Source organism: Neolamprologus multifasciatus, chromosome 14, assembly GCF_963576455.1.
Source record: "Neolamprologus multifasciatus chromosome 14, fNeoMul1.2, whole genome shotgun sequence".
Classification (NCBI taxonomy): Eukaryota; Metazoa; Chordata; class Actinopteri; order Cichliformes; family Cichlidae; genus Neolamprologus; species Neolamprologus multifasciatus.
Window position 1 is genome coordinate 17647779 of NC_140452.1, and position 27686 is coordinate 17675464.

At 41.7% G+C, this 27686-nt stretch overlaps 1 protein-coding gene across 6 annotated transcripts; it reads right to left on the reverse strand.

Moving 5' to 3' along the window:
* Positions 1 to 31: 31 nt before the first annotated feature.
* Positions 32 to 27643, reverse strand: cep295 (centrosomal protein 295). 6 transcript variants are annotated; one of them, XM_085130524.1, is made up of 29 exons: positions 27309 to 27642; positions 26491 to 26691; positions 23307 to 23431; positions 23120 to 23213; positions 22908 to 23024; positions 22691 to 22831; positions 22275 to 22458; positions 21952 to 22131; positions 21514 to 21750; positions 21270 to 21370; positions 20418 to 20634; positions 19391 to 19463; positions 18173 to 19274; positions 17806 to 17989; positions 11261 to 11449; positions 10939 to 11172; positions 10750 to 10847; positions 8052 to 8163; positions 7076 to 7297; positions 6793 to 6941; positions 5003 to 5465; positions 4030 to 4209; positions 3186 to 3709; positions 2882 to 3052; positions 2743 to 2803; positions 1938 to 2264; positions 425 to 521; positions 244 to 343; positions 32 to 151 (listed from the first exon to the last, which is right to left on the reverse strand). In XM_085130524.1, the coding sequence occupies exons 1-29, from the start codon at positions 27405 to 27407 to the stop codon at positions 110 to 112; spliced, it is 6024 nt and encodes a 2007-aa protein (XP_084986650.1). In that variant the 5' UTR covers positions 27408 to 27642; the 3' UTR covers positions 32 to 109. The 6 variants fall into 6 exon arrangements, 5 of the variants coding, with proteins under 5 accessions (XP_084986650.1, XP_084986653.1, XP_084986651.1 ...); XM_085130525.1 differs by lacking the exons at positions 32 to 151; positions 244 to 343 and adding exons at positions 842 to 1039; positions 1141 to 1181 and having other exon boundaries at positions 27309 to 27643; XM_085130527.1 differs by lacking the exons at positions 32 to 151; positions 244 to 343 and adding an exon at positions 1141 to 1181 and having other exon boundaries at positions 424 to 521; positions 27309 to 27643.
* Positions 27644 to 27686: the final 43 nt, after the last annotated feature.

The window sequence follows — 27686 nt, forward strand, 5'->3', positions numbered from 1 at the left end:
TTATCTGATAAATTTTCTGATTCAGTTTGAGTGCAAATAACTTAAAATGCTTTATTGATAAAACTATAAATTAAATTTTCAAAGTAAATTATGACACAATCAAAGTTGGTCACTGTTGGGTCTGCTTGGCATGAAGCTTCTGTAAGGTTTTCTGTGAAGAGATGGGAGAAAAACATTCTTTTAACTTAAATTCAGGAAGTTCCTGCAGCTCCAAGAAGCCTATGTATGATTAAAGCGCTTCACCTTGTGGAACTCCTTAGCTTTCAGTCTGTTTTTTGCATAATCTTCCTGTCGACTCTTCAAGGCTTTCCGGTGCTTCACCTCCTCCAGCTGCTCATACAGCCTGCGGAACAAAATTATTTCGATCTGGTAAATTACACTTCTGTTTAAACTACCTGAATAACTCCAAATATTATTTGACTACCTTTGAGTTCTCTGGTGCATCTTGGAAAGATTACGTCTCCTTTTCTCCAGCGTGCAGATCTTCATGTCATCCAGCTTCTTCTGTTCGGAATCACTCACTGAGAGAAAACAGCAAAACGTCATCGTTACACACCATCACAACATAATCAGACTCGATACAAGCAGTGAAGTGAGTAAAAAATAAATTAAAAAAATTATTTAGGGGACATTAGCCAACTCTAGCTAGTGACTGTTTCCATCAATTACCATCATCCCAGTCATTTAGTCAGCAAACTCATCCACTGGGCTTTCTCTGCACCAGACAAAGGACTATTTAAACAAACCGCACTCCGACCTTGAAACTTGGCCCACACACATTCTCATCCATTTCACTGAACACTGGAGCTCCTCAGGGTTATCTGCCGAGTCCCTTCCTTACCTACTGTACACCTCTGATTGCAGACCTGTTCATTTATCCAACATCATTATGTTGATGACACAGATGTTTCTGGGCTAATCTCAAGCGAAGAGGAGTCAGCATACGGAGACAGGTAGAGCGACAATCAGCACAATGTTCAGTTTGCACCACTAAGACTATGGGAAAAGCAAAACGGAGAGTAAAGTCCTTCCAGAGAACCTGCCATAATAAAGTGGGCACATCAGAGGACATTTGGGAGGAACAACTGCTCATTTCTTTCTACCGTGCGACAGTTGAGTCTGTTGTAATGCACCGCTTACCAGTGTGGTATGCAGGCTGTTCTGTAGCAGACAAACAGGCACTGTGAGGAGTGGTGAGAACAGCAGAAAACAAAAAATATAAATGGCCATACCTGGCAGATACTCAAACAAGCACAAAACATCATCGGGGAGTGCTCTCGCCATCTGAACTGTTGCACTCTGGCAGAGGATAGAGATCAACCAAAACCCACACCTCAAGGCTCAGAGACCGGTCCTTTCCAAACACCATCTGTGTCACTTACATGCACCAATAAATATCTGCACTGATAATTGACTCATGCTGCTATTTATAGCTTACTTATTGTATTTTTTATGGCTCTATTTGCAATGACAAAGCTATTTGGTTCTAAAGAACGCAGGTTTAACACATTTCCACATTAAATTTTTCAAACATAGAGGCTTCTTTAATATGCACTACATAAGCTGGTATAAACTTGCGTGCTGCCTCAAACCAGGCGCCTCAACTATAATAAAAAGACATACCATTGAAGATTAAGCTATCCAGCAGTGTATGAAATGATTAAAATGAGCCAGTAAAAACATCTGGAACTATTATCATTTGTGGATGATCCAGACCTCCTGCATTGCTTCCTGGACAGGCAGTGGAGCACCTTCTCTAACAGACTGATTCAGCTCCACTGTCATAAGGACAGGAAATATCTCACATGACATACCCTCATTCCCTATAATATAATTATCTCTCAGGCAGAAGCATCTGGCAGATTTCATGCAACCACTGTAATAAAATAATTTCCTAATGCAGGATGAAGTAATTCTCATTTTTATTCTGGTGGTACCTGGTGGAAGAAGGCTGGGGGGTTTCTGCTGCTTGATGAAACCAGATTCCTCCATCTGTTGTGGGGCCCGTTCTCCCTTTGACTTTGTACTGGCCTTGTGTAGAGGTTTAGTTTTTGTGTTACAGGTGACTGGTTGACATGTGTTCGCTTTAGCTTGCTCACTTCCTTCTGGTAGCACTTGGAGCTCACGTCGAGTTTTAGCAAGAGCAGCTTTGGCCTTGATTTCCTTCACCCTGTGGTTGGATCTCTGGAGCAGAGCTGCAAGTTTCTGCTGGTTGACATCTGGCTGGTCTCTGCACGGACCCCACTGAAACTCTAGGACTGTCACTGGAAAGAGGGAAGGAAGTAACGGTCAGGTTTATAAAGTTTTGGCTTAAAAAATGATGTAATGTTAGGATAGAAAATATGTATATCAGTCCCTTGACGTCTGTACTACAAAGCAATTAAAAGTACTATATTGCTTTTTGATGATCAACAGAAACTGTAAACCATCTTAGAGCCCCTTACAACCAGCACAATGAGGTCTGAGGGATCCCCCAGAAGGAATCATCCTGTGACATGTTTGATCAGTAGTCCGTGATCTGTAATATCAATTATAACCTGATCTGGAGCACTTGCACTTATCCTGCAGCATAAGTTACCATGGCGATGTACCCTAGTAAGACATGAATGACTTTCCATTTAAAACTCAGAGTTTAACCTGAAGTTACCTCCCTGAGCTCAGAGTCCTGCTTCCTTGTTCAGGCCTATGGTTTTCCCACAATTCACCAGTTTGACTCAGGCAGATATGTTCCACTTGCTTTACCTGGATGTGTTTGGCTGTCGTACTCTGGAGTCTTCTCAGGTATCAACGTAGATTCTGCACCCTACAAGCAAATGTTTATGTTTAGAGATGAGAAAGTAACCTGAATGAAAACTCAGTCACATCACTTCTGAACAGTCACCTCCATCTCTTGGCCTTTCTGCCCTTCCTCACCCCTTCCATCTGGATTCTTGATTACCCAAGCTCCCTCTTCCTCTGAGCTGGTGGACTCCTGGTCCTGCAGTGTAGAGTCCGTCAGGCTCACCAGTGTGATCTCAGACTGCTCCAGGATCCCCTTCTTTTTGGCTGTTTCCTAATAAACAACGAAGCAACACCAGAGTTATAAAAATAGGTAAAGCTAACTTAAAACATCAGAAATAACAGTTTTTACTAAAATAACTGTGCTTTTTCAAAGTTGACCAAAGTAACATATCACAGATTCATACCAGTATCTTATCAGAGACAGGAGAAACATTCCTCAGATTTGGACCGTGACCACACTTGATCTCTTCGGCACTGATTGAATCCGCGCCTCCAAGCCTTTCCTCTGCCCGTGACACACCCAAAGCAGGTGTATCATCACACATGGATAAATTTGACAGAATCTCAGCTGTTTGCTCAACATCTGCCCTCACGGTGGGAGATACTATCAGAACAGACTCCTGGGGATGGCATTGGGTGGTAATGAGCTGCGAGAAGGATTCATGTAAGGTGGAGGAAGCTGCGGGGCAGCGGTTTGGCTCCTCCGTTCGAAGGCGCTCTGGTGATGGCTCGGACTCCACAGAAGAAAGATCAGAGTGCGAAATGACCTCTACAGGTGTGGTAACACTGTGTTCCCTGCTGGCTGGATGCCCGTCAGGAAAATTGTGCACGCTGTGCTCAGGCTGGTGAAAGGTGATGGAGAGGTCTGCTGTTTCGTTTTGGGTGACCTCTGCCAAAAGGGGGTGGAATGAATCTGAACCTGCAAACTCTAAAAATGGTGAAAAACAATCTTTCATTAGGAGTAGCACCTTATCTCATGGAGTCTCACTTTAACTCCTCACATACTAACACCTGTTCATTGGAGTGATGATTTATTTTGCTGGACACCCTTAAGCAAACCCAGACCAGGAAAAAGCACAAGCATAAGAACGGAGCTGCCACCTCACCTCCTTGCTTATGCACTTTTAACATAATTTTCAACTTTCTAATAACCACAGTTAATAAATGGATTATCTTGATTGCTACTGTAAAGTGTTACCACAGATGACTGACCCCAGTAAAGTCTTACGTGAATATTTTGTACCACACCTTCAGCTTTGCCTGAGTCCATGTCTGTTGAACTGGTTTGATTCTGCTGTGTCGGATCCTGTGGATGTGGGCTCATAGCTGGGACAGAGGCACTGTGTGATGAGGCCTCGGGAGGCAGCGCTGGATATGATGGGACCCGGATGTCAGCTGAGACACCAAGAGTCACACGATTTCTTTTACCTGCAAACAAATGAATGACACGTCAAACTTCATGGTGGACAGGCTTATGAAGACAGCTGGTTTGTATGAGACTGTTTATAGAAGATGAATTAAGTCCCATAATTTAATGGTCCTGTTTTTTAAGCCTCAAGTTGGCTGTTTTTCTACAAATCACCATCTCTGTGTTCTGAAACTGGGTGAGGGGTGGAGCTCACAGATACCAAGATGTGGCAGTGATCATCCAAAAGCATACTCTGCATTATTGTTGTTTATGACTTTAATGGGGGCCATTATTTACAAAATGCTCATGTTTAACTTCACCTGAAGTGGAAACAAGTAAATGAGACAAAAACTCACAATTGGAAGAATTCAAGCTAAAGTTGTTCAGCAAACTAATATTTGGTCATTTTCTCTGAAAAAGAGTATTAAAAATCACATTTCTAAGTAGTTTTTTTTTTTTTTTTTAAATTACTTTCATGCCATAATTTTCAGGTTCTGAAAATAAATCATTGTAACCTGATGCCAGGTATTGATTGTACTAGTTCTCGTCCAGTTGGCTATTAGGGGCAATGACTGTAGTCACACAAGGGGAAAACCTTGATTTATGTTTTGCAAAAATACACCATTAGATCTAGAAACTAGGTCCATCTTTCATATACAGCATATTATATGAGCTCTACATATCCTGCTATAAAATTACTGATATATTTAGTTATTTTCACTGCACTGTAGCTAAGAATGTGATATTAGGTTTCACTCACTTTCCCTGATATTCAGCCATTAATTGATAAATTCAGTCAAATGATCATTTTACCTGAGCTTCCACTGTGCTGTTCTGCAGACTCGTCCAGCTCTCCTACCAGGGGTCTCATCTGGCTCTCATCGGGAGCTTCATCTAACCATGAGGTCGACTGCTGCGTCTCCATCCGACCCATCATATGACCTGCATAAAAGTCTCGCCCGTCGCTCAACCAGTGAGAGCTGGACTGATGGGAGAGCCGACCAATCATCCGATTTAGTGTGGAATCCCATCCATCTTGACCCGCACTTGGCGAGAACAGCTGGCCGGGAGAGTGACCGAGCATTGATGAGTGAGCCGACGGATGACCAACCAGCTGCTTCAGGGCCGAATCCCTCTGCTCGGTAACGAGGCAGGATGACCGGTCTGCCAGCTGACCAATCAGAGGCCGGAAAGAATCCTGCTCGTGGTCGTCAACCAGTAATGAGGCCCCAGCAGAGAACTCGCCCACTTTGGGATCAACTTGATTGTGCACTTCCTGCAACGATAACAGGGGGGAAAAAAAAAAAGTTCAAATTCTTCTAAATCTATTTTCAACAAAATTAAAATATTTTGATTTTTTTTTCCAATTTAGAGATTGGCTAGAATAGAATAGAACATAATAGAATAGAACATAATAGAATAGAATAGCCCTATATTGTCATTGTAGATGTACAACTCCAATTCCAATGAAGTTGGGACGTTGTGTAAAATGTAAATAAAAACAGAACACAGTGGTTTCCAAAACTTTTTCAACCTATATTTAGTTGAATACACTACGAAGACAAGACATCTAATGTTCAAACTGATAAACTTTATTGTTGTTTTGCAAATCTTCACTCATTTTGAATTTGATGCCTGCAACACGTTCCAAGAAGCTAGGACAGGGGCAGCAAAAGACTGGGAAAGTTGAGGAATGTTCAAAAAACACTTGTTTTGAAGATTCCATGGGTGAACAGGTTAATTGGAAACGGGTGTTTGTCACAAAAAGAGGATACCCAAAAGGTTCCGTCGCTCACAAGCAAGGATGGGGCGAGGTTCACCACTTTGTGAACAAATGCATGGGCAAATAGTCCAGCAGTTTAAGAACAACGTTTCTCAATCTACAATTGCAAGGAATCTGGGGATTTCATCATCTACTGTCTACAATATCATCAAAAGATACAGAAAACCTGGAGAAAACTCTGCACATAAGGCCAAATACCAACACTGAATGCCCGTGACCTTTGATCCCTTGGGCGGCACTGCATTAAAAACCAACATCATTCTGTAAAGGATATTACCACATGGGCTCAGGAATACTTCAGAAAACCATTGTCAGTTAACACAGTTTGTCGCTTCATCTACAAGTACAAGTTAAAACTCTACTAATTCAACTCTAAAATCTGATTATCCTCCGTTTGATATCGTCTGCTGCTACAAGTAACACTGAAGCTCCAAACTACAAAGCTAGTGGGTAATGTTACTGGATATGTCCGTCCTTTGTCCAGTCTGTTTACTACCAGAGGAGTCTGAGCCCAGCGGGCCATTACAAAAAAGACATTTAGCTGGTTTTGAGGTACTTCCTGTTTCAAGTGCAGAATCTATGTTTATCTTTTATATACCGCTTAATACTCATAATTTGTGTTTGGGTTACAACATGTGCATGCACACAGACTCACTGAGCTCAGTTCAAGTGTAGAAACCATCATGAAATGTACTTTAACTTAATTCACTTCAGGTTTATTATGTTTACATCATCGCTCAGGGTATTCAAATATCGATAACAGTTGTTACAAAGAGCTTCAAAGGACTCTAGTATAACAGCTTAAAACTGAATCACTGACCAGGCCTCTCGTCTCCGTTCCTGCTGCGTCTGAGAGAAGAGACTGGTGTCGTGCAGAGCTTTCATCCTCCCCTCTTCTCTCCAAGACTCGAAACAAAGAGTGCTGAGAGACCGAAGCGCTGTGTTCTTCCATATGTGAGCCTTCACTGTCTAAAGATCAACAAAGGAATAAAACACTGTGCTATCAGACAGCCTTTGTCACATCTCAGCATCTTAACACTCCTACCTAAACTATCAAGGTGAAGACAGAGCATCACCTTCAAATAAACGTGTCCATTTTGTACCTGTTTTCCCAGCAGAGCTGAGGGAGAGGTCAAGTTCCCGTGTATATTTGTCTATAATTTGTTGGATACTGCTGTCACTGAACATCGAGTCCACAGACAGACCAGGTTGGCCAGTCGCTGAGTTTTCCTTAACACAGAAGCTCTCACCAGACAGACATGAGACGTGTTGTAAATCTGCTCCACCTTCTTGTTGATCAGTGCGTTTATGGAGGAGAGATTTATCTAAAGTAGAAGAAGAAGAACCAGGTCAGCACATTAGAAGTATAGCAAAGTCAGAAACACAATGCAAAATAAGAAATAAAAATACAGTGAAATGAATCTAAACCAAGTACTTTTGAAATTCCTAAACCTACCCAAGTAAGTTTTCTGCCAAAACCTTTTATTAATCTCATGATTAATAATAAAAATTATAATGAACATTTCCTGTGTGTCAATAACCTTACTCTGTCCCTGCTTCCCCGTTTTCCCCCTGCTTTTCTTTCACTAAAGCCCCAAAATGCCCCAGTTTAGATGTGAAAACCATCAGAGACTCATGCTGTGGCTTCTGATGTGAGCAGCCAAAAAAAATGAAATGATTCAGACCATGCCAAAGTCCTCCACACTACAATCACAGACTTTTCCAGCCCAGTTGTAAGAAAGTCGTCTTATTAGGCCATTTTAAAGAGGGAGAAGTTTAAACGGCTTCTTTCAGACAGAAAATGAAATTATGAGCTGCACAAAGACCCAGAATCATGCAAAGTTACTTTAAAATCCAAGAATAGTAATCTGGAAGTGGGAATGAGCAGAACAGGTTCACTTTAAAGTTTAAGGCATAAGTCCATGCAAATGCACAGCAGCACACAGCTGTAACATATAAACAACATGCTCCCTTATAATCCTTACAGTTTAACCATATTATCCGTTTAATCGTGAAGAACTACCCCAGTATCTGCTGGATCATCTGATTTAAAGCTGCACAGACATGTCACCTACACACCTGGCTGTTCCTCACTGGTGTTTACATTCTGCTCTGGGTCAGTAGTCATGTAGCTTCCGGTGGAGATGGTAGTAGAAGAGAAGCTGTCAGACCCAGGAGGCCTGTTTGGAGACTGACACAAAATAAACTGTCATGGCATCTTATCTTGTTATAGAGATAAACACACCCTGGACACACATTCATACAGTTGAACATATTGAGGCATTTTGAAATGAAAGCACACACAAACTTATGTTTTGAATATTTAATGCATTTGCATACAGTGGGGCAAAAAAGTATTTAGTCAGCCACCGATTGTGCAAGTTCCCCCACTTAAAATGATGACAGAGGTCAGTAATTTGCACCAGAGGTACACTTCAACTGTGAGAGACAGAATGTGAAAAAAAAATCCATGAATTCACATGGTAGGATTTGTAAAGAATTTATTCGTAAATCAGGGTGGAAAATAAGTATTTGGTCACCTCAAACAAGGAAAATCCCTGGCTCTCACAGACCTGTAACGTCTTCTGTAAGAAGCTTTTCTGTCCCCCACTCGTTACCTGTATGAATGGCACCTGTTTGACCTCATCATCTGTATAAAAGACACCTGTCCACAGCCTCAACCAGTCAGACTGCAAACTCCGCCATGGCCAAGACCAAAGCGCTTTCGAAGGACACCAGGAAAAGAATTGTAGACCTGCACCAGACTGGGAAGAGTGAATCTACAATAGGCAAGCAGCTTGGTGTGAAAAAATCAACTGTGGGAGCAATCATCAGAAAATGGAAGACATACAAGACCACCGATAATCTCCCTCGATCTGGGGCTCCACGCAAGATCTCATCCCGTGGGGTCAAAATGATCATGAGAACGGTGAGCAAAGATCCCAGAACCACACGGGGGGACCTGGTGAATGACCTGCAGAGAGCTGGGACCAAAGTAACAAAGGTCACCATCAGTAACACACTACAACGGCAGGGAATCAAATCCCGCAGTGCCAGACGTGTTCCGCTGCTGAAGCCAGTGCATGTCCAGGCCCGTCTGAAGTTTGCCAGAGAGCACATGGATGATACAGCAGAGGATTGGGAGAATGTCATGTGGTCAGATGAAACCAAAGTAGAACTTTTTGGTATAAACTCAACTCGTCGTGTTTGGAGGAAGAAGAATACTGAGTTGCATCCCAAGAACACCATACCTACTGTGAAGCATGGGGGTGGAAACATCATGCTATGGGGCTGTTTTTCTGCCAAGGGGACAGGACGACTGATCCGTGTTAAGGACAGAATGAATGGGGCCAAGTATCGTGAGATTTTGAGCCAAAACCTCCTTCCATCAGTGAGAACTTTGAAGATGAAACGAGGCTGGGTCTTCCAACATGACAATGATCCAAAACACACCGCCCGGGCAACAAAGGAGTGGCTCCGTAAGAAGCATTTGAAAGTCCTGGAGTGGCCTAGCCAGTCTCCAGACCTCAACCCCATAGAAAATCTGTGGCGGGAGTTGAAAGTCCGTGTTGCTCGGCGACAGCCCCAAAACATCACTGCTCTTGAGAAGATCTGCATGGAGGAATGGGCCAAAATACCAGCTACTGTGTGTGCAAACCTGGTAAAGACCTATAGTAAACGTTTGACCTCTGTTATTGCCAACAAAGGTTATGTTACAAAGTATTGAGTTGTATTTTTGTTATTGACCAAATACTTATTTTCCACTCTGATTTACGAATAAATTCTTTACAAATCCTACCATGTGAATTCATGGATTTTTTTTTCACATTCTGTCTCTCACAGTTGAAGTGTACCTCTGGTGCAAATTACTGACCTCTGTCATCATTTTAAGTGGGGGAACTTGCACAATCGGTGGCTGACTAAATACTTTTTTGCCCCACTGTATATGAGCATCCTGACCAGTAGTGATGTACTCAACAAAAGACCAAACCCCTGAAGAATCACTTACTTTAACGGGAAACCCCACCTAAACACTAACACTGATGCTCCAAAATACAAAGTTAGGGGGAAATGTTACTGTGGGGACGTCCGTCTTTTGTCCATCTGTCCATCTATTTACTACCAGAGGAGTCTCCCCCTACTGGCCATTACAAAAAGACACTGAGGTACTTCATGTTTCAAGTTCAGAATCTTTTTATCTTTTATATACAGGATAACACTCATACAAATGGACAGTGAAGACCTCTGTCCATTTGTAGAGAGACAACTTAAATTTGTGTTTGGGTTATAACATGTACCGACTCATACATAGACCTGGTGTTACGCAGACTCACTGAGCTCAGTTCAAGTGTAGAAACCATCATGAAATGTATTTTAATTTAATACACTTCAGGTTTATTATGTTTACATCATCGCTCAGTGGAAGGAAGGAAAGAAGAAAGACAAACAAACCATTCACTCATCACAGGCAGACGAACACACACACACACACACACACACACACACACACAGCTTCTCAAACATAATCACAGGCTGAGGCAGATGCTGCCCAAGCACTCAGATTTGGCTATTTTTCATCATTGATCCACATCATCATGTGAACCTCAGAGGGTATTAAAATATACATAACAGTATTAATATGCACTGACATTTACTTCCTGCATATTAAAACTGCTTCTTCCCTTGTAGCTTTCTAACCCACTATGGGCTACATGAGTTTTCCAGGGGAGGAAAGAGCAGTGATAAACACTGCGAAAATTGTCACTGGACTGGTTACCTCTGTGGGGGATCTGTAGCTCGTCACTGCAGGACCAGAGAAATCTGCTCCTCTCCCAGAGTCTGAGGAAAGGGGGGACTTTTTTCTTGGGACTGAATCTAGAAAACAGTGTTTCCACATCAAGAAATCTTTAATTTCCCTTAATTCAGTGGTACCATTTTTTCCCTATGTTAAATCTTCTCTACCCACCAGAGATGGAGGATTCTGGAGATGCTCCTGCCTCTGTCAGTAGCAGTCTTTCTCTCCAGAGGCTGGATCTCCCTGAACTTGTCCCTGAGCTGGTTAATCTTTCAGAGATCTTCTGTCCACTGCTGAACTCCGAGGTTGTCTGCAGAGTCCTGTCAGAAGCCATAGACGAGTCGTACTCCTCCTGCTGATCCCAGCGTTCAATGTGTGAAGGAACGGTCACACCATTGTCTGGGCCTACAGTTAAAACAAATAAATAAGTCAGTGTTAAACATGCAGGAGATGAAACTGCCCGACATTCACGTCTTACTGCAGCTGAGCAGACCTGTGAGTTGGCTGGCATCGACTGGAGTCTCCACCTCTTGAATAGCACTGAGCTCGTGCTGTTCAGTCATCATCTCCAAGAAGCCCAGCCTGACGCGTGTCACAGGGGGCTTTGCTGCTCGTGGAGGGTGGAGGTGTCCTGAGTGGAGGACTGATGCCAGGCCAGGTCCGGCAGCAGCATCACTCTGAACTTTAAAGCACAAGAGAAACAACCAGTCAGAAATATGGACAATAAAAAATTAATGTGTACTGTTTCATTTTTAAAAACAATGTATTACTCTACATTTTATTTTAATGCCAGTGACGTCGCTCTGCAACTTTACATGTTCACACTGAGTTGATGTTATCCCTAAACACTACCACTTTGCAATAAAAGCACTTACAATTGATTGCGGAATATCTAGGAGAGAGGAATTGTCACAAACTGACTTGCTGTAATCCCATTACAGTAGACTGCATGACTAGGTACTTGTTTTTATTGAAGCCCAGGTTTATTAGGACAGTTTTAAAGTTGAGAAACAACAATGACAACATTCAAAAAACACAAAGCCTGAATTTAAAGATGAAGATATAGTGTCCCGTCCTGGACTCTAAAGAAGATAGACAAGACAAGATTCCACTTTTACTTTTGCATAAAAGCTGGAAAATGCTTTTGGGAAAATGTTCTCGTGCCCAAAATGTTCTTTGAGCACCAGACACAAATTTATGGATTTGTAATTAATTGTTACTTCATCTCTGTTTTTAAAGAAGACAAAATTAAACTTTTAAGGAAAAAGAACAAGAACCTGACTGTGAAACACTGACGGGGGCTTTATAATATCTGACATTCTGCCTTGAATCTGCACAGGAGAAAAATCAGAAGGTTTTGAAACATAAGGCAAACAAAAGCAACATTTCTGTTGCATTAATTAAGGACAGGATTCATACGACTTTTCAGGGTCAAATTCAAGCACTTTTTAAGCACTTTCAAGGTCCCTTCTCAAGCTCCCCCCCCCCCCCCCCCCAAAAAAAAAAAGAATGCATGTTTCAATTAGTATCACCTCAGTAAGATCATGTGAAAAGACACCTTTGCTCCCCTTTTGTTAAGACATAGAAAAACGCACCACACAAAAATACTGCAAAAGGAAACGGTCGCCTTATATACATCGTGTATAAACTCAAAATGCACATTTCCCTTAAAAATTAAGATGCGAAAATGTGAACAAATCAACTTGTTAGATATTTTTCTCCTGTTGAAAAAAACAAACCAAAAAAGAAAAAAGAAATTAATAAGTCTTCTCATCAGATATTGATGCTTCTTTCCTGTGTGACAAAAAAATAGGAGACAGATGTTTGTTTGTTTTTTAAGTTAATTCCCAATAAAGCGGTTTTATTGCTAACTACATTGCTGTCTGTATTATTGCTGAAGTCCTAAATGATCACCTTTAAAGTGTTTGTGCTAATGACATCATGTACAGTCAGACAGGCATGGAGAACAGCACTGACTGGGAGGCTTTGAACAGATCACATAGTTCAATTCAACATATAAGACTTTAAGAATGCACAAGCATCTACTTAAAATCTATTGAATTTATCAACCGTGATATTATTATGTACAATTCCAATGTATTTTGTTCATCTGCCTTAAATAAACAGGCAGCCTTAAAGTATGAAATAATCATATATAAATCCACATAAATGTGTGTACTGTCTGAGTGGCTGATAGTGGCCCACAGGCCTCAGTGTGAGCTTGAAGACATTTATAATGTTTAAGTAGTTTAATGTCTAGGAACTGACGATAAACACATTTTGAATGAAAGCCGGGGAACTTTGGTAGCACAGAAACAAGTGGCTATTCTTTGTGATCATATGGATCAGTCATATTACCATTATTTCACCCAAAGGCACCAAGTTAATACTTTAAAAAGCTGCAGTAATACAAACAAATATAAACAGTACTTGGTGACAACTTTGCTTTTAGCCTTTAACCCTCTGGTGTCCAGGGTATAATTGGCCGTTTTTGACTACTTTTGATTTGGCCTCTATATTTCACCTTTACCCTTCACCTTTTCACCTATATTTCAGCACAATTGATCTAAATTCAGACATAATTTAAAATATGAGTAGAAAGTGATATTTTTGACTGTAAAAACCACAAGCGTGTTTAGGGAATCATTTTCATAACTTGAAATGCAAATAGAAACTGTACATTCTTAAGAAATATTCACAAGTTTTGCAAACAAAGTTATATGGTACTATTTACCTAAAAATGCAGCCAAGGCTCAGACGTTTTTCATATAACCATTTCAAACTATTTACAGAACAATCAGGTGCTCTTCGTCAAATAAGAAGGCACACAAATTATTTATGCAACTCCAAAAAATAGTTACTATAACACAGATGAGAACAGCACAGGGATAAACCTGCAGGTCTGACAGCAGGTGTGTCACTCAGCGTTTACACTGCAATCTGCATTTAGTGGCTTTTTTGCAGCAACTGTGACATTCACTAGTAGAACTGACACACAAAACAAAACAACTACACACTAACTACACAAGACAACACACTAACTTGAGACTCAAAACACGGTAAACGTCACAAATCTCTCACGTATCAAAATTCTCGGTCACTCCTAAAACGTCCCCCTCTTCCCAAACGACCAAATGCCACATGTTGCCATATCATTTTTTGATTGGTCGACATGGTACATTTTTCCACCAATAGGGAAGGAGTGTTTTTTTTTCTTTTTTCACTCACAAGCAAAACGTGTTTGCTAGCGCTCTCCTTAGAAAACTGAATGGCTGCAATCCAGGCCATCCGTCAACTATTTGTTACTTCGGAAACATGGCTCTTCAACGACTCTGCTACCGACAAACCAGCAAAAAAAAACAAAAAAAACGCCAAATGTGTCATCTGTGACACTTGTAAGGTTATCCCAAACACACTCCGTCAGTCTTGATGCCGTTGAACAACAAAATGTTTACAAATGTTTCGAGTTTACCTGGTGATATCCTCATGCGCGACGCGATCGCGAAAACAGCAAACAATTAACACCACGCCGATGTTGTTCACAGGACAGCAAGAGTAAACGATAGGGAGACTCTTGTCGTCGTTATCGTTCCCCTCGCACGTTTTATTTCTCCGGTTTCAGCGTTTTTGCTTCACAACTAAAGCGAGCAGTTTACTTTGTGCACTAACATGGACTCGAGTCAACCAGCGCCACCTCTGGCCAAGTGCCACAGCCTACAGCCAGATCAACTTGTGACACACATCTGCAGCATGTTTGAATTTGTTTCATGCACAACACATTTGTACCTTTCAATTGTCTCTGTCTGTGCGTCATGCAATAAACCTTTGAAAAGAACGAAATGATATCATATATTTCCTATTGGCCTACATTTGTACAAAATTCCAAATTATATACACAAAGTCATAATAATCACCACCCTTGTTCATCATGATATCAATACTTTTGCCCATAAGAAAAATGTCGTGAACAAATATAGACACACTAATATTTCACCAGTGTTGTAACATCACATGTCGTTAGCATGGGTAAGATAACGAAATCAATACCTCAGATGGAAGCACCTTGACTGGGTTACTTCAACATCACTGGGTGACATGTCACTTTGATGCACCGACAGTGGAATTATAGTTCAGGTGACCTGCATGCCTTTGCACTTTAAAGACACTAGAGCACCTAAAGGACGCATGGAAACATCACGTGATACACAGATAAGACTGTTGCACAGAAATATGCAGTATCTGCACACTGTAACATGTTTAGTTGCTTTACTCAAGAGCCTGACTTCAGATGAATGGCTCTGACAATCTAATTTTTCTTGCAGATTGAATGCACCTTCTGCGGAAAGTGGTACCACACAGTGTGTGTGGACTTCCCCTCTGCAGAAGGAGACTACAAATGTTGTGGTTGCTAAATAAACAGAAAAAATTGATCCCTGTTGTCTTCGCTTACTGATTGTTTTTAGTGTTGACAATCCACATTGCTGGGATTGCATCTGTCAACATGTTTGTGGGTAGATCTGAATGTACCAGGGGTAAGTGCAGCCACTCAGCCTCTACTCAATGTGATCATAGCAGCAGGTGCAGATGTGTCACAAGTTAATCTAGTAGTAGGCTGTGGTATTTGGCCACAGGTGGCAGCAGTGGACTGACCTCCATTGGAGACTGCTCCAGCTGCTATGTGATAGTGGATCTGCTACAAATTGAAGATCACATGCAAGTTTTGGAAATTAACCCTTGTATTATGTTGAAAAACAAAAAAGTGACATTGATGTTGTTGCGGGTCATTTTGACCCGTACTGTGTAAATCCACTCAGAATTGTCAAGAAACTGCAATAAAACAATAGCAACTTTATTTCCCATCAGATCAACATGTAGAACACAGACATGCAACAGTTAGACTTTCCATAACTATTTTTAGGAACAATTTGGTTTTTCGTTCTTACAAATACATTTCTTTTGAACTTGCCCAACGTACTCAGTTTTTCAATGCTCAACATTTTCGATTTTGTCCACATGATGGACAGAATGTAACTGTGTGCTTTCTGCAGATGTCCTTCTTGCATTTCTCACACAAAATGCTTGTTTTACAACAGGAATCTTCCTAACTAAGATTTAAAACAAAAGATTTCTACGTCTCCTCCAGTCTGACAAACATGACAAACCAATCGCCACACCTGAGTCACTGACTTTCTTAAATCCACTCACTCTCACTGGCTCTGTTTATTACTAATCACTGTGTAACTGCTGTGAATTCACAGTAACTGCCATCTCCTTACAAATGTTCATTAGATTAACCACACTTATACAGACTGTATATAACAACCAAGTCTAAAATGTTTGTTCGCAGAGAAAAGACAGACTACGCTAACGACATGTGATGTTACAACACTAGTGAATTATTAGTGTCATTTCACTCATTTCAAAGGTTTATTTGCATGACGCACAAACAGAGACAATTGAAAGGTACAAATGTGTTGTGCATGAAACGAATTCAAACATGCTGCAGATGTGTGTCACAAGTTGATCTGGCTGTAAGCTGTGGCACTTGGCCAGAGGTGGCGCTGGTTGACTCAAGTCCATGTTAGTGCACAAAGTAAACTGCACGCTTTAGTTGTGAAGCAAAAACGCTGAAATCGGAGAAATAAAACGTGCGAGGGGAACGATAACGACGGCAAGAGTCTCCCGATCGTTTACTCTTGCTGTCCTGTGAACAACATCGGCGTGCTGTTACTTGTTTGCTGTTTTTGCGATCGCGTCGCGCATGAGACAATCACCAGGTAAAACTCGCCACATTTTTAAACATTTTGTTGTTCAACAGCATCAAGACTGACGGAGTGTGTTTGAGATAACCTCACAAGTGTCACAGATGACACATTTGGCGTTTTTTTGCTGGTTTGTCCGTAGCAGCTCCTGAAACGCAATTCTGCCACACATCTGTTCGACCAACGCCAGTTGATCTAAACGCCAGTAGATCTGGAACACCGGCTATTGCAGTTAATAATACAACAGCTTCTTGCCATTTTTTGTGTTTCTTTTTATCGCTGTGTAACTGAGTTCAATTGAAAGCCTGCGTGCGCTAGAACCTCTTGCCACGAGTTCCCAGAATCCTTTGCGGTTGTACCCCTGGATGACGTCACATTTTCAATCTCTATACAGCGTGAAGTCCGCACGTTCGACCCAAGTTGAACTGGAGACTCTGGGTCCGTCGACCCCAGAGGGTTCATCAGAAAGCCTAAGTTGGCTAGTTATGTATCGGGCTAATGTTTAAAGCTTTCACTTGAGTAAATTAACTCACATTACTGCTAAGTAATGTTAGCTAAGTTCACAGCATATTCCATAATAGCGCTGCCATACTGCATCACTCTCAGTGCATTTCAATCATTTCTCCAGCGAGTTTGATAGCTAGCAAAATAATAATCATAATTTTAAAAAAATTGCATGTGTAACGTACGCGTACTGGGAAATTATTTACTAGGACTCACCTATCATGCGACTGGAGAGCACCAACTCCGCCATTGTCGTTTTCCATCAAACACTCATTACAACAGCAGCCTACAGGTATGTTAGCGCACTCATCCCCGACTGTTAGAGGGAGGGGCGTGGTCACACGTTGAAACAGACGCAAGGCAGCTCAGGCGGGGAAATTTTGCTTTTACATTTTGCGACTCATTTTATTTCTCTATCTGATAAGAAAACTATCCAATCAGATAGTTATCTGTTGTGAATAAAATACAGTTACATTTTCAAGCACTTTTCTTAAATTCAAGCACTTTTCAAACCTTGAAAAGACAACAATAAAATGCAAGCATTTTCAAGGATTTCAAGCACCCGTACGAACCCTGTAAGGAATAAAGATCAGTGGTTTGTAATAGTGCTTGTTAACTTAAGAACAATCGTTATTATTGTTTACTTCATTCAGTCATGTGCAATTGTCCCAGAAATCATTTTGACAGTTTTGTAATACTTTCAGTTCTGAAATTAACTGGAAATCGTGCTGAAAAGGTGGAAAAATATCTCCATTCTCAACATGTCAGCTACCTGTTTGACTGCTGTTGGATGGATGTTGTTCAGAGGAGCTGTCGCGATCCTGAAGGTCCTCTAGGTGTGATAAAGTTCCTCCATTAGACTCCTCTATGGCCTTGAGCAGGGATGCAAGTAACTGGAGGCGGTTCTGATTAATGTTCTCCGAAACCGCCGTTTCACCATCAGGCCGAGAAACTGGCTGTAGATGAGAAAAAGTCATCAGGATGGTTCATTTCTCACATGTTCTTTCACTCTTAAACATTTAAGCTGATGGTGTTTTTTGGCACTCTGCTTTTCAATCTTTGTTTCTACTCAATCCTTTCTTAAAACTATGATTTTTTTTTTACTGCAAAATAACTGCTTTAACAGTCCTCTCACTTACTTGTGCATCGGTATTAATCAGAGCCTGCAATGTCTCCTTTTGTCTCCTCATCTGCACCATCTCCAAGTCCTGTCTCCGCCTCTCCTCTTCTCGTTGCCTTTGCTGCAGCATCAGTGCCTCCCTCTGCTCTAGTACTCGCCTCTGGGCCTCCTGCAACTCTTGTCTTTGTCTCTCCATGTTGTCCTCTCCAACACTCAGGGATCCAGTGCTCCGAGAGGCCTCTGCCTCAGCCAGAGCATAACCTGAAAGTGGAGCTGTAACCTCTGCGATGGTCGATCTCATGACTTTGATGGGTTCAGAGAATGGCTGCACTGGGATGCTGCTAGAGTGATGTTCTGTGAATCGTTTACAAGGCAGCTTCTCTTTGGTGACTGACAGCGGTCTCATTCTCTCCGAAAGGTGCTCTGTTACTTTCTCCATTATGCTGTCAGTCAGCCAAGACGTGTCATTTAGTCTCTGGTATCTCAGACTGTCTGAGTCGGATTCAACATCATCTGGCAGCGGTTTGGAAGCCAGACTAAAACCAGATAGGCTGGGAGGGGACGTTAATGTGTCAGATTCTTCTGTGGAAACATCCTCAGAGGTTTGTGGCAATTCATGATTATACACAGGCAGTGCATGAGTCTGGAGAGCAGCCTGGAGAGGAGCATGGAGAGGAGCCTGGGGAGGAGCCTGGGGAGTCTGCAGAGGGGGGTGGAGAGGAGCATGAAGAGGAGGATGGAGAGGAGCCACAAGAGGAGCATGGGAAGTATGCAGAGGGGGATGGAGAGGAGCCTGCTGAGGAGCCTGGGGAGTCTGCTGAGGGGGGTGGAGGGAAACATGAAGAGGAGGATGGAGAGGAGCCACAAGAGGAGCATGGGAAGTATGCAGAGGGGGATGGAGAGGAGCCTGCAAAGGGGCCCAGGGAGCGTGGAGAGGAGCCGGCGCAGCTTGCAGACGACCTGGATGACGAACACACTGTGTACTGTTTGGAGGTGGACGAGCAAGGCCTGGAGGCACAACAGGAGGTAGTAATGAAGTGGCAGTCATGTTGTAACGAATCTGTAGAGCTTGTTGGTATTCCTCCAGGCGCTGGCGAGCCACTTTCACTCTTTGGTGGATTCTAAAATGAAAAAAACAACAACAACAACAAAAAAAACAAAAACAGGAGGGTCAAAGGCATTAAAGTTATGTAAACTCAGAATCACAAACTGGCCCAAACAGATTTATTCATCACACCTGTTTTGTTCTAACAACCGCTGCTGGTATTCTCTGATCCTTTTGCTATGGTCGTCCTTATCTGCAGGAGGAACTACCTGTGAAGATCAAACACAAAGGAAGGGATTACTCATACAGCCTGGAAAACCCCTCATAGAAGACAATGGTGGAGGACAAAACCTTGAATTTTCACAGTTCATATTACTAGTTTTTGACCAGTCCCTCCCAAGTGTTTGTGAATCTGTTAGATTTATTTTCTCAACTTAATTTTCCCTCTTCTTATCTGGAAAAAAACCCATCTAAGCTGTATGATCAGCTGTGCTGATTCTCTGTCCTGGATTGTCATCAATCATCACTAATATAATCTTCTCAGGCTCTGGCTATGACGGGGTGGGCAACTCCATGCCTCAAGGGCCGGTGTCCTGCAGGCTTTAGATGTGTTCCTGATCCAGCTGATTCAAATGGCTAATTTACCTCCTCAACATGTTTTGAAGTTCTTCAGAAGCCTGGTAATGAACTAATCATTTGATTCAGGTGTGTTGACCCAGGGTGATATCTAAAACCTGCAGGACACCGGCCCTTGAGGCCTGGAGTTCCCCCGCCCCTGGGCTATGAGCACAGAAGCTCCACCTACATGTTAATCAAACATTCTGTTTGTGAGAGGCAGCCAATCAGAAGAATTGCTCAAAGGAGGAGGAGCTAAAGTAGCTTGCTTCAAAGTCAGGATGTCATGAGGGAAAACACAATAATGTAAAGATTATTTTGAACTGTAAATCAGGCAAGAGCTCAATAATGAAAATTATACATAATACATTGGTCAACTTTAAGCAAAAAACAACAAATAACAACTGAACATGTTTCTCAGACTAAAGTAATATTAGACCCAAGGAGGTTAAGCATCACAGCATGTATAACATCCATGATATATTTTGCATCTTCGCTATTATGAGCATGTCAAGATTAATCCAATAAACAGAATTTTCAATAGCCATTAAAAAAACCTGATAACAGGAAAATTGAATGGAGGTTTGACAGTTGGATTAGAGACCTACCTCATTGGCTAAATTAGGGGTGATAGAGATGACATCGTGGTCATGGACTGGCACTTCTGGTTGGTTAATGGTTTCTTCCTGGGTCACGGCAGCCTTCAGTCGTTCTTTCTCCCGCTGAGCTTCAAGCAGCATCTGCTCCAACTTGGCCTTCTGCTCTTCCAGCTCCTGCAGCAAAGACATCTGCTGCTGCTTCTCCCTTTCAAGCTCCGCTTCCTGGGCAGGAAAAAAAGAGGCTTAAAATGTGATGCTACTAGATGCAAACTCAGATTTGAGCTACGTTTTAGTTTAGAAGATAAAATTTTAGCTGCATCAGATGTGTTACTGTTAATTTAATTCAAAGCTAGTCCCTGGTAAAATCTTTATCACCTCCTCTCCAAAAATCACCAGCACCACCCTAACCCTAACCCTACCCTAACCCCCCACAACAAGCCCACAATGAGTTTCTCAGCAAAACCTGGTTCTAACCAGTCAGTGAACTGGTGATGAAGTACTGGGACAACAATGAAACAAGTGCTTACAATATAGAGAAGATCTGTTCGATCAACAATGCTTTGCTGCAGTGTCAAAATTCTGGGACAGAATAAAGAAGGGGGCACAGAAAATCAAACAAGAGGGGGGCACAGAGCAGTAGTCTCGCATACTTTGTACACCGCCTCCATCTGACTACAGAGCTCCCTGCAGGCATGCTCGGATTTTAGCAGACAGTGAACGTGCCATCTCTGCAGGACTAGAAAACCAGCTCCCAACCATCACGGGACACAAAGCAAAGACATTTAAGTTTTTTACTCTCAATATTAACTCCTCCCATCTAAGTAAAAAGTCTCACAGAAATTAAAATTAACACGTACCCGTTTCTTTCGGTCTTCTTCAAACACTTGGATTCTATTGGCCAGAGCAGCAGGAAACTGAGTATCTGAAGCTGATGATGGCAGCGGCGTTTTCTCTGATGCTGGTTGAGTTCAGAAAAAAATCCACAAGATTATTACCTTGTAATAAAACATTTTTACTTTTTTTAAACTGTTAAAAGAATATTAATAGTTTTATTAATATTTATGTAGATTGTTCTTACAGCTGATCACAGTCACTGATTACCTGGTGGACACCGGTCAGCCTCCTGGGGCTCGGTGGGAGTCCATTCGTCTTTTCCTCCGCTGATCAGAGAGCCTGTTTCGATCGTCATGTCGCGCTCTGGGATCTGATCTCGGATGATGGTTGGGGAATCAGCAGCAGAGCTGCGACTGCTGTGGTCAATCCACTGGTTCCTTTGGCTCCTGATACGATCCAGGAGCCTCTTCAATGCCCGTTGAGGAGCAGGTTTCTGGGAAACCACTGCAAACAAAGAAAAACTCAAGGAAATTACATCAAGGTTTCAACATTCATGCTACATTCTGGGCAAGAATGTTTTTTTATTTGTCTCATAATTTGACATAATTCATACAATACACTTCAGTAAGCTAATATCTGACTACTGATTGTATTATAAACTGGACAAGAATGACTTGAGTTTTTAAATCTGGTGCTTCTGGTCACCTTCAGCTGATGTTTCCTGCTCAGTGCTTCCAGGTTCCTGCTCTGTGTCATGTTGTGCATTTTCTGTTTCAGGTGTTGTGATTTCATCCACTGTGACATCCAGCTCTTGATCTTGGCTGGTTGTGGAGTGGGCTGGAAGAGGCTCAGGTGCCAGCTGGACCACCAGGTCACCTTTAACCCCTGTAACAATTAACAAAGTTTAAAGAGGCTTCAGAGCAACTTCAGTGCCGATTTCTGGCCAACTTTGTTTCTCTGGTTTTAAGAACATGTATGAATACTGAAAACCCGTATTTGCTACAAAATACACGATGAAGAGTCCTTACTCCTCTCTCCAGTGTACATGTCCTCAAAGGCGAACTCCATCTCCCTCTGGAAGTCTTCCCTCATTTCTTGTCTCTTAAAGAGAGGCTGGAAGATCTGAGGAGGCATCTGCGACACCTGCTGCCTCCTCCTGAGCAGATCTGTCTGCTGCATGTGTTCCAGTTCAACCAACAAACGCTCACGATCCTAAAGGAGGCCATTAAACACTGATCAGGCACTTCATATGAAGAAAAAGTAAACAGTTCTCATCTCTTCTTACAGCTAAAGTATCAAGTTAATTTTCTGAGACAAGCCTATCAAACATGTTAAAGTAATACATTTTTTAAACATGTAATGAAAGTGCAACCTCCACAAGAATTTCTTTATTCTGGCATGTAAGTGACTAGGTTAATTAACCAGGTTAACAGGCAAGTTGTACCTGCATTAGCTGTTCCTTCCTCAGAGCCTGCCTCCCTCTGAGACGAGCCTTCTCCAGCTGCTCTTCTCTCCTCCTCATTTCCTCTGTCTCCAAGTCCTGCTGTCTTTTCGCATGTAGCTCAGCTTCCTCGTGGGCATTTGGCTGATTAGGCAGATCGATTAGATAACTCTGACAAATGGCGCTGGTAAATACAAACAAAAATCAGAGGGTGTGTTACCTGGTTTATGTCCACCTCTCTGTCCACTGTACTCTTGGCCATGTGGTAATGTGTGGTAGCGAAGGCACTCACATCCGATCTCCTTACGAAACGTGGCTTTTTGAGACTGATGTTCTGCTTCAATGAGAGAAGACAAGGTTACCTTGACTTTCATTTGATTTTCAGGATTTGGAAACGTTCAGGAAATTATTATCACTGTTTGGGAAGATCACCTGAACAGGGTTTGGGAGAGGCAGTGGAAGGCTAGCCACCTTTGCTGATCTTTCCTTTTCTGCCAGTAATGCCTTCTTCCTGGCATTGACAACTCTACAGAACAGTGAAGCCACAGGTTTAATGATCAGTTAATTCTGATTAAATTTAAACACATAAACATCTGAAAATTCTTGTGATGACGCTCACTGGTTTTGCCTCTCATGGTCTTTAAGCCTCTGTGATTTGAGCTCCTTCAGCGCTTCTCGATAACGCTCCTCTGCTTTGACGTGATTCTCCTCCTCCCTCTGAGCTATGGCTGCCAAGTCGGGTTCCTTGAACAACAAGTTTAGCCACAAAAAATAAATATCATATGGACAAGGGTTAACAAGAATCAAATATCAATATGGTGCAGTGTATTCTAATTCAATTCAATTCAATTTCAATTTTATTTATATAGCGCCAAATCACAACAAATGTCGCCTCAAGGCGCTTCATAGATACAGAGAAAAGCCCAACAATCATATGACCCCCTATGAGCAAGCACTTTGGCGACAGTGGGAAGGAAAAACTCCCTTTTAACAGGAAGAAACCTCCGGCAGAACCAGGCTCAGGGAGGGGCGGCCATCTGCTGCGACCGGTTGGGGTGAGAGAAGGAAGACAGGATAAAAGACATGCTGTGGAAGAGAGACAGAGATTAATAACAGATACGATTCAATACAGAGAGGTCTGTTAACACATAGTGAGTGAGACAGGTGACTGGAAAGGAAAAACTCAATGCATCATGGGAATCCCCCGGCAGCCTACATCTATTGCAGCATAACTAAGGGAGGATTCAGGGTCACCTGGTCCAGCCCTAACTATATGCTTTAGCAAAAAGGAAAGTTTTAAGCCTAATCTTAAAAGTAGAGATAGTGTCTGTCTCCCGAATCCAAACTGGAAGCTGGTTCCACAGAAGAGGGGCCTGAAAACTGAAGGCTCTCCCTCCCATTCTACTTTTAAATACTCTAGGAACAACAAGTAGGCCTGCAGAGCGAGAGCGAAGTGCTCTAATAGGGTGATATGGTACTACAAGGTCATTAAGATAAGATGGGGCCTGATTATTTAAGACCTTGTATGTGAGGAGCAGGATTTTGAATTCAATTCTGGATTTAACAGGAAGCCAATGAAGGGAAGCCAAAACAGGAGAAATATGCTCTCTCTTTCTAGTCCCTGTCAGTACTCTTGCTGCAGCATTTTGGATTAACTGAAGGCTTTTCAGTGAGTTTTTTGGACATCCTGATAATAATGAATTGCAGTAGTCCAGCCTGGAAGTAATAAATGCATGAACTAGTTTTTCAGCGTCACTCTGAGACAGGATATTTCTAATTTTAGAGATGTTGCGCAAATGGAAGAACGCAGTCTTACATATTTGTTTAATATGTGCGTTGAAGGACATATCCTGGTCAAAAATGACTCCAAGGTTCCTCACAGTGTTACTGGAGGCCAAGGTAATGCCATCCAGAGTAAGAATCTGGTTAGATACCATATTTCTAAGCTTTTCAGCGCCGAGTACAATGACCTCAGTTTTATCTGAGTTAAGAAGCAGAAAGTTAGTGGCCATCCAAGTCTTTATGTCTTTAAGACATTCCTGCAGTTTAACTAATTGGTGTGTGTTATCTGGCTTCATGGACAGATAGAGCTGGGTGTCATCTGCATAGCAGTGAAAATGTATGCTATGTCTTCTAATGATGCTGCCTAGGGGAAGCATGTATAATGTAAACAGAATTGGTCCTAGCACTGAACCCTGTGGAACTCCATAATTAACCTCAGTGTGTGAAGAGGACTCTCCATTTACATGCACAAATTGGAGTCTATTAGATAGATATGATACAAACCACTGCAGTGCAATACCTGTAATACCTACAGTATGTTCTAATCGCTCTAATAGGATATTATGGTCAACAGTATCGAATGCTGCACTAAGGTCAAGAAGGACAAGCACAGAGATGAGTCCACTGTCAGAGGCCATAAGAAGATCATTTGTAACCTTCACTAAAGCTGTTTCTGTGCTGTGATGAACTCTGAAACCTGACTGAAACTCTTCAAATAAACCATTCCTCTGCAGATGATCTGTTAGCTGTTTGACAACTACTCTTTCAAGGATTTTTGATATGAAAGGAAGGTTGGAGATTGGCCTATAATTAGCTAAGACTGCTGGGTCTAGAGATGACTTTTTGAGTAAAGGTTTAACTGCAGCCACCTTGAAGGCCTGTGGTACATAGCCGATTATTAGAGATAGGTTGATCATATATAAGATCGAAGAATTAATCAATGGCAGGACTTCTTTGAGCAGTTTTGTAGGAATGGGGTCTAAAAGGGGTCTGCCTTTTCTAAACAATTCAAATACTACTAAAGTGTCCTAGTGCAAAAGACTGAAGCACACTAGACTACTATTACTCTGCTTCTTCCTTAAACAGATTGAACATTAATATTTTGTTTTCTCACAGAGTGAAAAAACCCAACCTAAGTTGGGGCTCTAGCTGTGGGACATAATTTATTTGACAAAAGTCATTCAAAGTTTAAACTTTTAGTAACATAATCAGTCTTTCAATAGCTTCTATGTTTTTTTCCCAAAGTTTAAATTTAACTTTTATTAAAAGTTGACATTTCTCCTTCATTCTGCAGACACAATAGGATGACATCACTAACTGCTGATTTCCGTTCTAGTCTTTAAAAAAAAAAAATTGTTTCATGCACAGGTCTTATCCTTTCAGCATACAAATGATAAAACATACCAAACTTTTTGTCCACTTTCAACTGAGAAGACACATTGTAAAATTTCAGTTGAGAATTGGAAATGCAGAATGTCTCTCTCTCTCTCCTGCAATTATTTCCATATAATAAAGACTAAGGTTGTGAAAAATTAGTATGTGGTCAAGCAGCTGGTGCAATGATACACTCAAAATGTCTTAGTTGGATACACAACAACTAGAACGTAGAGTATTCGGTGGAGGTTTTTTCCCCAAATGATGACAACATATTTTTCTTTGGATTTTGGACTGTCACTGTTACTTTGATCTGTGGATTTCAGTATTCATGACAACTTAAAAAATATTTTTATAAATTAAATAATTAAAATAATAACAAATAGATATAATTATTTGTGTATATTTATATGAAGCTTGCTTTAAATGATTTATCTAACTGTCTTAAACAGATGAATCTTCTCAGGAAGTTTAAGACATTTTCTAACTAATTTCAGACATTTTAATGACCTACAGAAACCCTGTGGACACTGCACTCCTGAGTTTATGTTTACGTCAATGTGGCTCAAAATTTGGTTTCATACATTCTTTCTATTCTTTCATAATCCCCGTTTTAGTGTCTCTAATTTGAACTATTTTAGCCTTACGTTTTCTTTTGCACTCCTGTGCCCCTGGCCCAGCAGCTGGAGACTCTCCTGGTATAACCTCTGCAGCCTCTGGAGCTTTTCCCTCTGCTGTTGCTCCCACTCCTTCCTCAGCTCCCGCTCAAGATGTTGCAGCTCATACTGTCGCCTCTGCTCAACATCTTGGCGGATCTGCTGTGCAATGTACCGGTGCTGCTCCCGCACCTGTGTGTCAACACAAAACACACACTCAGTGTGCATATATCACGCAGAACTATGCACATGGCATAGTGACAGTAGGTTACAGTGATGATCAACTTAATTATCTTCATCACGTCATCTGTCAACAGAAAAAAATGGATGCAATACAAAAGATAAATCTTGGCCAGCAAATCTAATCTTATTTGAAAAATAAAAATGTGTCAGCAAAATGACCGGGGACTTCACAGCAGAATATTTTGTGAACTTTAGGTCCTTCACTGGTTAGTTACATACGAGACTTTACAGCTTCATCATGCTAAAAGAAATACTGCGTGACTACCCTTAAACTGTCTGCCTTTGTTTATTCATGTGTCAAAGCGACTTTCAGAGACTGAACAGACCGATCAGACTTCAAAGAAATGACTGTACGCACACAAAAAGACAGATCTTTTACACATGCAGGTAAAATTTAATGTAGGCGAGGAACCTGAAGTTATGAACTCATATGAGCCTTAATATAGTGTTTATCAGACAGAAACAGGGGTTCAAGTAAGCACTGGCGCTTCATCAGAAAACATCCCACAGGTGCTGGAAATCAGGGACCAAAAGTGAAGCAGAAAGCCATAACACCGCCTTATTACCTGCTGTATCCGCAGTTTTCTCCTCCTTTCCTGCTCCTCTCGTATTATCCGAGCCTCTTCGTTGGGACTCGGTCTTAATCTGGACACTTTTCTCTTCATTTTCGAGAACTTCACTGGCGGACATTTCCCCCAAAAAAGCAAACAGCAGGTTGCGGTTCAGCTAGCGGCGACGGCTAATGTTTGCACGCTTCACTTTGTTCGCCGCCATAACGGTTCCGTAGGACAACTTAAACTTGAAACAAGTGTTTACTATACAAGCAATTACCAGGCAGGACGCTTAAAGTGTTGTTTATCATCCGAAATCCATGCCAACCCAAAAAACGGACGTTTTGGGTGGGTTTTTTTTTTTGTTGTTCTGAACGTCACATCCGGTAGTTT

Bases quoted from the DNA above. Each gene is read 5' to 3' on its own strand.
- cep295 (XM_085130524.1), bottom strand. From the start codon at position 27,407: ATGAAGAGAAAAGTGTCCAGATTAAGACCGAGTCCCAACGAAGAGGCT. The intron at 23,432-26,490 runs GTAAGGCTAAAA...TTGTTGTTCAAG, and splicing joins ACAGGAGTGCAAAAGAAAAC to GAACCCGACTTGGCAGCCAT. The intron at 22,459-22,690 runs GTACAACTTGCC...GGCCTCCTTTAG, and splicing joins GGAAGGAACAGCTAATGCAG to GATCGTGAGCGTTTGTTGGT.